General features: G+C 41.3%; 2 protein-coding genes and 1 long non-coding RNA gene across 7 annotated transcripts in view; all 3 read left to right on the top strand.

Annotated features, from left to right (window-relative positions):
* Nucleotides 1-4,279, top strand: part of crlf1a (cytokine receptor-like factor 1a) — an 18,736-nt gene extending 14,457 nt beyond the window's left edge. The window contains exons 5-10 of one of the 4 annotated variants that reach the window (XR_004326976.1): nt 570-727; nt 1,897-1,971; nt 2,097-2,190; nt 3,355-3,543; nt 3,692-3,758; nt 3,938-4,279. Coding sequence is in view for 3 of the 4 variants with exons in the window: in XM_032500659.1 (XP_032356550.1) it covers nt 570-727; nt 1,897-1,971; nt 2,097-2,190; nt 3,355-3,539; nt 3,692-3,715 (536 nt within the window). In the remaining variant the exon portion in view is untranslated. Of the gene's footprint in view, nt 1-569; nt 728-1,896; nt 1,972-2,096; nt 2,191-3,354; nt 3,544-3,691 lie in introns of all 4 variants that reach the window. The other 3 variants (XM_032500659.1, XM_032500658.1, XM_032500660.1) reach the window with 3 other exon arrangements.
* Nucleotides 1-4,519, top strand: part of LOC116670240 (uncharacterized) — a 22,618-nt gene extending 18,099 nt beyond the window's left edge. For both annotated transcript variants that reach the window (XR_004326977.1, XR_004326978.1), the window contains one exon: nt 3,803-4,519. This is a non-coding gene — a long non-coding RNA (uncharacterized LOC116670240). The remainder of the gene's footprint in view (nt 1-3,802) is intronic.
* Nucleotides 4,520-7,665: 3,146 nt separating this feature from the next.
* The window catches only part of odf3l2a (outer dense fiber of sperm tails 3-like 2a), a 2,954-nt gene continuing 2,741 nt past the window's right edge, over nt 7,666-7,878 (top strand). Inside the window, exon 1 of the mRNA XM_032500664.1 lies at nt 7,666-7,807. Within this exon, the coding sequence (XP_032356555.1) occupies nt 7,759-7,807 (49 nt within the window). The 5' untranslated portion in view covers nt 7,666-7,758. The remainder of the gene's footprint in view (nt 7,808-7,878) is intronic.

The following is a 7,878-nucleotide window of genomic DNA, read 5'->3' as shown; positions in this document are numbered from 1 at the left end:
GTATCTGTCTTTTATTGTCTGTAAAGTGACCTTGAGTGTTCAGTAAGGCGCTGTTAAATAAAATGTATTATTATTATTATTTATTACTCTTTCCCTTCTGCATGCAAAAAATATGCCAATTTGGAATAAGGTAGATGTTACACATGGTTTCAATGTATTCCTTAAAAGGTATAAAAAGATAGCAACAGGAAGTGACACTCTGGATGTCCAGATTGATTTATCATTTGGTCTGAAATATTAATTTAAACATTGTATTAATCAATTTTGTTGAAAATATTAAAAAATGGTAACACTTTACAATAAGGTACACAAAAAAGGGTAGTTACTTTTTTTGAAAGAGTAATGAATGATTAGTTACCCTTCTGAAAAAGCGTAACTACCCTTCTGAAAAAAGGGTAAGTTTGTTTTGTCAGACTAACAGTAAAAAACCCAAAGATATTAAGTTTTATATCATAGAAGACCAAAAAAATCTATGACCAAAAATCATAGAAGATATAAAAAAATAAATCATTTCAGCTATTGATTAGATCTTCCTACTTAGTAACCTCCTCCGTCTCCTCTTCCTCCAGTTACCACGGACCCTCCATCAGGTGTGACTGTCAGTCGTGTGGGGCAGTTAGAGGACCAGCTGAGTGTTCGCTGGGAGGCCCCGCCCGCTCTCAAAGACTTCCTGTTTCAGGCCAAATACCAGATCCGCTACAGACTGGAGGACAGCCAAGACTGGAAGGTATAGGACAAGGACACACAGTTATAAAGACATAAATCTTTTCTCTTTGTCTCTTACGCACAATATCTCTGCAGCATCAACCCAGCTGTTTCTCATCCTAGTGCTGTAATCATCCCTAATCTAGTCTGATTGAGGCCCCCTCGGCCAGATGGGTTAACAGTTGAGAAACTTTCATCAACCATAAATCTAGAAGGCAGGTTTTGATCAGGATAAAAACACAGGCCAGAGCCACTGTGTATACCTCTGTTCAAACTTTTAATGAATGAAAAATATGGTGTAAAACCTTCAGCCGTGCAGATGGTGCTTCCCAGGATTCATATGAGTCCTCTGGGTACGAGGGAAGATTCTCCAGTAATTAAGGGGGAATTACACCGATGTAATATAAGCAAGTCTTTGCTCGCAGAGTGGAAAAAGAAAAGCAGGGGTGTGGAGAGACGCGGCGGAGAGATGAGACCGGTTCGAAAGAGGAGAGAGGAGATTTAAATCCAAGTGGCTTTAAGGGTTTCGTGGTGAAAACAAAACAATTTCCCTCTGAACCGGCCCTAATCATGAGGTCATGCTAAGGAATGGAGGGATACATCTCAGCTGTTAATGCCTTCAATATGGCTGTAAAGACGCACAGCGGTAACGTCTGCCGATTTGGCTTCCCCACGTCACATCATTAGCCCTCTGATGCCTGTAATTTCCATGTTCTGCTTTCTGTTGAAGTCGTTGTTAGCAAGTGTTTACAGACTGAATGCCAGAGAGAAAGTGAGGACAATTAGACACGTTTAATAACTAAACTAAATAATAAAGTATGTAGACATTTCCTTCTCTCTACTGTATCTATGTTCATGTCATTATTTCTGCTACATCTTGTACTGTACTGTATATGTTGAGGACCTGTGCTGGCTCCTGTGTGTGTTTCTCAGCATATCCAGCTCTGCAATACATAACAGAGAGCAGATTTTTACCCAGCGGGCACACATCACATCAAAACATTTTCATAAACATGCTGATCAGGAGTCACTAAACAATGTGGTGTGCATGCATGCTTAGGTCTGTACGTGGTTTGTGGTTGTGTTTTCTACATAGCGACTCTGCCCTGTGTTTTAGTTTATGCACATTGGTATTTAATACTGCGGTCAGACCTCCAACTCTTCTGTGTTTGGGTCTTGTTTTTCATATAGGTGATGGATGATTTTGGGAATCAGACATCTTGTAGATTGGCTGGACTGAGGCCTGGAACAGTGTATTTCGTCCAGGTACAGAATGGTCTCTGTGTGTGTGTGTGTGTGTGTGTGTGTGTGTGTGTGTGTGTACACGTGTTGGAGTGTATGTTAGTGTACTCCAGATTTGGTCCTTGTTCGTAATGTTGTATCTTTTCCAGGTTCGCTGTAACCCTGTGGGCATCTACGGCTCTCGCAAAGCTGGGATCTGGAGCGAGTGGAGCCATCCAACTGCTGCATCCACACCCCACAGTGGTGAGCACTTGGTCAAACACACACCCCCACCCCCACACACAACACCCACCACACACACACACACACACACACACACACACACACACACACACACACACACACCACACACACACACACACACACCCACACACACACACACACACACACACACACACACACACACACCCCCCCCACACCACACACAACCACAACACACACACACACCCACCCCCCCGGCCCCCCCCCACACACACACACAGGACTGCTCTTAATCTGTTTTTGAGAGCCTTTCGGCCCATTTTTGAGGCAATTTGGGCCACTAAAATTTACCTATACCGCTGTGCACTGCACGTCCAATAGCTCTCTCCCACTAATGGAAAATGGCAGCCTCAAAGACGAAGACAATGGTGCTGTTTTACACTCCTATCCGCCTGTTTTGTATTGTATTGGCAGTTTTATTTATTACAGATGCATCGGTCAAATCAAATCATATCAAATCAAAAATCATAGCCAAACGAAATCACATTATTTTCAAACCAGATGTTACGAAGCCAAACCAGACTTTTATTACGTAACGTTTTAGTGGCAACACAAAGCCCTTTTCAAATGAGGCGTTAAAAAGATAAATAAAGGAACACTCAACACAATTTAAAGCTGTCAGAAGCTAGCCGCGGTTGTTGCCTCCACAGATTTAACAATGAAATTGCTGAGTAACATCTAATCGTAACTGATGGCCATGACTATGAAAACCAAACGTGGATTGTTAAAGACAAACAGTTTTGTTTAAGGGCTTTTCAAACTTCCTATGAATTTTGGCAAAAGTACCAGAATGAAAGAACGATCCTCTCAGTTACTGTGTGCATTCATTCTCTGAACTTTCCATGGCTCTTACTGTGTGTTACATTGGCACACACAAGCAGTACACTACACATCTAGAGCGATATCGCACTTCTTGTTATTGGCTTTTTTCCTTTTACTGCTCAGCCGCTCCTATCTTTTTTTTTTACCGTTCCTGTAACTTTGCTCTGCAGTGGTAGAAGGTAACTAAGTACTTTTAACCATACAATAACTGACCAAAATCCCACTACTGCTGCTGCGTGAGAGGTTTCATTACAGAATGCCAAAGCTAGTCTAACTCCCGTCTCATTCTTCGCCTCTTCCCTTCCTTTTCTTCCCTCGACGCAGAGCGCCTGATGTCTGGGTCCTGTGACTCAAAGTCTAGCGGGGACTCCAACTCCACCCTGCGCAGGGAGCTGAAGCAGTTCTTCGGGTGGGTGCGGAAACACGCCTACGGGTGCAGCAGCATGTCCATGAAGCTATACGACCAGTGGAGAGTGCTGATGCAGAAATCCCACAAAACTCGCAACCAGGTAGGTAAGCATCACTAATGCAGGGGACACACAATTGTATTCAAATCTGGTCACAGACACACGTGCAGACATGCAGACACATGCTGCACAAAACGGATACTCAAAGTAAGTTTTCTTTTATAAAAGCTAACAGATTTTGTCTTCTAATTTAGGTTCTCCAAGGGGATAAATCCTAGCACACACTGTGTTTACACGCAAAAAACAAGTCAAGAAAAGAACTGAGTGAGTGTGTTTGCATCTATGTGCGTGTGTGTGTGTGTGAGAAAGAGACATCGTGTTCGTATATGGGAATTATAAGACAATGTGCTCCGGACATTTTGTGTGAACACCAGCCGTGGCCGTGAGAGGACATCCAACGAGAAACTGTGGGATTCTCTTCTTTGCTGCATCTTTTCCAGCCGGCGTGAGCACTTTTTTCATCTGAAAAGTTGCAACTGATAAAGGTGGACTTTCCACGGACATCCTGGAGTCATCAGTAGCGAGAGATCATGTGGACTACTCTGCTTTCTCAAAGGACGTTGTAGCATGAATAACTCGGGCATCAGTAAAGATGTTTGCCGTGTACTTGCTCACAAAGGTGATCAAAACCGATTCAAACAAAACTAAAAATGTTGCATCTAAAAGTATTCTGTGACCTTTTCTTTTGAGTTTCTCCTGTGGATCCAAAGCACCATCTAGTGGCTGTTCAGCGTCCATGGATACTCCACATCGAAGCTTTCAATGTGGTCCTGATGTAAAAAAAGACAAAGCAACAATTTGTCCTTCAGTATTTTTAAGTCATGCTTTGTTATATAAGTGCCAAACTGGTTCACCCAGCCTCCAGGTGTGTCTGAGCGACAGTATGTGACTGATGGTGTTTGTGTATGGAGACGTTTTACTGCCTTTATTTTTGTACTGAATTGTACCAGCATATTTAAAACTGTATAAAGTTATGTTTTATGTCTTAAGTTATGTTTAGTTAGTAAAGAAATATCAATGACTGAAGTTGTTATCAATCTCTAATGCTGTTCTATAAAAAGAAAATGTTGTCAGAAACACAGGGTTTGGGAATGAATTGTGTGCACAGTAAAGCAGACACGATAAACACACCTCTGCTCTCCCTGTTATGGATATCTTTAATATTCATATGTTCCCACTGCTCCGTAGAGTATGTCAACACATTTCCTGCTGCAGGGATTTCGGTCAGATAGTCTGAACTGAAATATTTCCAATAAGGGATTTTTGTGGACAAAAATAACACATGTCATACTATCAATACAGAATTAGGTTTTCTTATCATATTGCCACCAAAATAAGCAGAATGCATGCAATACATTGTGTGACTTTGAACGATACCATCAGCTGCTCGTCAAAGAAGAAAAGATGGAATGTCATATTTGCCTTCCTTATGTTTTATTAATTCTTTATCTAGTGTTAATATGAGATTCTACATCTGTGGACGCCGTTTGTCACGGTCAGCATTTCAAGTCCCAGGGGTACTCCTAAATTTGTGGTCTAATATTCAAAAATGCTTAGACGTTTCCGAGCTGTGGCTGTATCCAGATCTGCTTAAAAGTGCACATATTGTATAGTGATAGGTAAACATGAAATATTATCCAGCATATTTCAACACCACCAACACTTGTAAAGTGAAGAACAACATAATTTTAAGACCAATGTGTTTCAGCTTGTAGGCTTCAGTCCTGGCTTACTTATCTTAAACTCCAAACTCCATCTTAAGGATATATTGTGCAACTTTTGAAGTGACCCAGATTAATGGATCTTTTTCACAGCAGACATTTTGACTTGTCATAATAGGAAAAGCACAGCTGAAACTGATAACCTTTACAATGGCTCGATTCCATCAATTGTCCAGGTAAGCTATTTCAGTGAGTCAGCATGCCCAACAATACCAGGGCCTCTCCTAAGTGGAATGAAGCCATCTTTTTTTTTTTTTTTTTTAACACACCTGTGCTTTTCCTACTATGACATGTCAACATGTCTGCTGTAAAAAAGGTCTATAATATTTTGGTCAAATTGCATTCCTCCTGCACATGCTAAATGTGGTTACTGTTACCAAATGTGTTTAAGAATCATTGCCAAGCTTACAATATTTTAGCAACCACAGAAAAATGGAAAAGGGTTTGTTGTTGAAATTTCTTTTAGTGGAAAAACAAAGTGTCTTCCAAAACATTTTCAGTGGTCGAAATGAGTGTTCGAAATTTGGCAATTAGGAGCGCAGATGTATATGGCTGACCATTTGGTGGAGCTATCTGCTTTTCTAAATCTAATTGGTTCTTCCTTGGTGCATAACCAACTTCCCAACAATCTTCATTCCCCTCTGTGATTGCTTTCCTGCTAACTACAGGAGCAACAGGCAAGCAGGAATGACCCCTTTGGAGAGGACAATAAAAAAACTGGCATCTTTCACAAATACCTCCCCTAATGAGTGCAGGCTGCATCGCCAACCCGGTCCCACAGCAACCATGCTTGCGACATTGTCTCAGTGTTTCTCAGGGAAACCTAAGACAGTGGTTGTTTCCTCTCCTGCTGGTGACACAGCGGAGTCTTATTACTGAGCCCGTGGCCACTCAGAGTCACTGGTGTTAATATTTAACCAGTGTGGGGTTTAACTTGGTCATGGCTCTGCTCTAAAGTCCTTAGTTACCTCTCTGTGCAGTGATAGAATTAGTGGAATGGGAGAGCAAGAGGGCAAATGTCTACCTGGAAAGCAAACATTTCTGTATTTGCCAGAAGTTAATCCTCCTCAGGGCTTTTTTACTGACAGTTGACACGTTTCAGATGCTGCCTGCCTGGGTGCTATGATGTTCAGTCAAAGTAGCCTACTATGGGATATATTGATGATTCCTCAACCTTTTTTTCTTTTGCAGCTGCAAATTCTTTTTAGATCCCCAAATCCTCACAATCCCAGAAATCCCAGAATTAAGGTTTTTGAATTGATGTTTATAGTTGGAAGATGTGAGTAATTTTTTATTCTGTTTTCAAGGACATGCATGAAGCTTTTCCTGGACTAAATAAAAGTTCTTATAGAAGAAAAAGGGAGGAACCAAAGAAAATATTGGTAATGGTGGGGAGGATCTTGCTTTTTATAGAATTAAAGATCAAATTCACCCCTTATCCCCACCCCAGTCATTTTTGTACAGTCCCTTAGACGATTAGAACAATTATTTAAGTGAAAACATCTGGGTAAATATCTCTTTGAGGCTGTTTTTGTCTGGTTTTAACATATGTAATGAGAGATCCAATCACAAGGGGACAGCTCTAAGTATGTGTGTTCTCACCTGGCAGTAGAATGTGTCTCCATATGTGTCTTGAGGGACCGCCCCTGGATTTTACCCCTGACTGTAGTGGATTAGAAGTATAAAGTAGCATTAAAGAGAAAGTGCCTGGAAATTGTACTTACTCACAGTAGTTCCTTCCCAATATTGAGTGCAGATACATTTTAAACTGTGACTGATTTACCAGCCAAAAAAAAGAAAAGGCACAAACATCCCTGGAGATTTTTCAGTATTTTAAAAACGTGTTTTCTGTTTATATTCCCTCTTGGAAGAAGTCATTTGGCACGCTGTTACATCACTTTACTAAAATTACCAGTTGGCAGGCAACGAATCATAACAGATCTAAAATATATTTACTGAGTAACAAAAGGCTGTCCAGACCTTAATACTCACCGGTCCATGGTTTTCATTACAGCAATGTTGAGCTTGTCAAATATCCACCTGAAACAGAAGATCAGTGCAGGCCCTTTTCAATTTTAATAGCATGTGCACTGAGATGCTATTAGTTACAGCATACATAGTGGAGGTGAGAGGTCAGTGTAAGTAACCTAATGCCTCGGAATAGGATGACAAATTAACTTCATTACATGTTGCTGTTATTGTTGCTGTGCTTTAAGACTAAATAAAGCACTTTAACTGTGAATTTGTATGGTCTTTAGTTTGAAAGATGTGGCTTAGACAATCACTGTTTCTCCTCTTTTTAGCCTTGAGAGAGTCAATGTTTGGGCCTCGGTGGTAAAAACCTTTTGTCCTGAGGGGACCTCGGGGAAAAGGAGGTGGAGAGCAGGTTGGGGCGTAACCAGGACCTCGGTCAAGATAGAGTTTCTTTCACCTCACAGTCATGGATAATTCAGCCCAGGCCACACACAAAAAGGATGTGTCTGAGGTGACAGAGGAAGAGAAGGAGAAAAAGAAGAAGAAGGAAGAAAGGCCGGCAGAGTATGCAGGAGGTGGCGAAGAAACGGCCGATAATCTCTGCTAGAGAAAGAGGTCAGTTTAAGAAGACTATGACCTGTGTGTGTGTGTGTGTGTGTGTGTGTGTGTGTGTGTGTGTGTGTGTG

Source organism: Etheostoma spectabile, chromosome 20, assembly GCF_008692095.1.
Source record: "Etheostoma spectabile isolate EspeVRDwgs_2016 chromosome 20, UIUC_Espe_1.0, whole genome shotgun sequence".
NCBI classification, from domain to species: Eukaryota; Metazoa; Chordata; class Actinopteri; order Perciformes; family Percidae; genus Etheostoma; species Etheostoma spectabile.
This window is presented reverse-complemented; position numbering and strand designations above follow the sequence as displayed.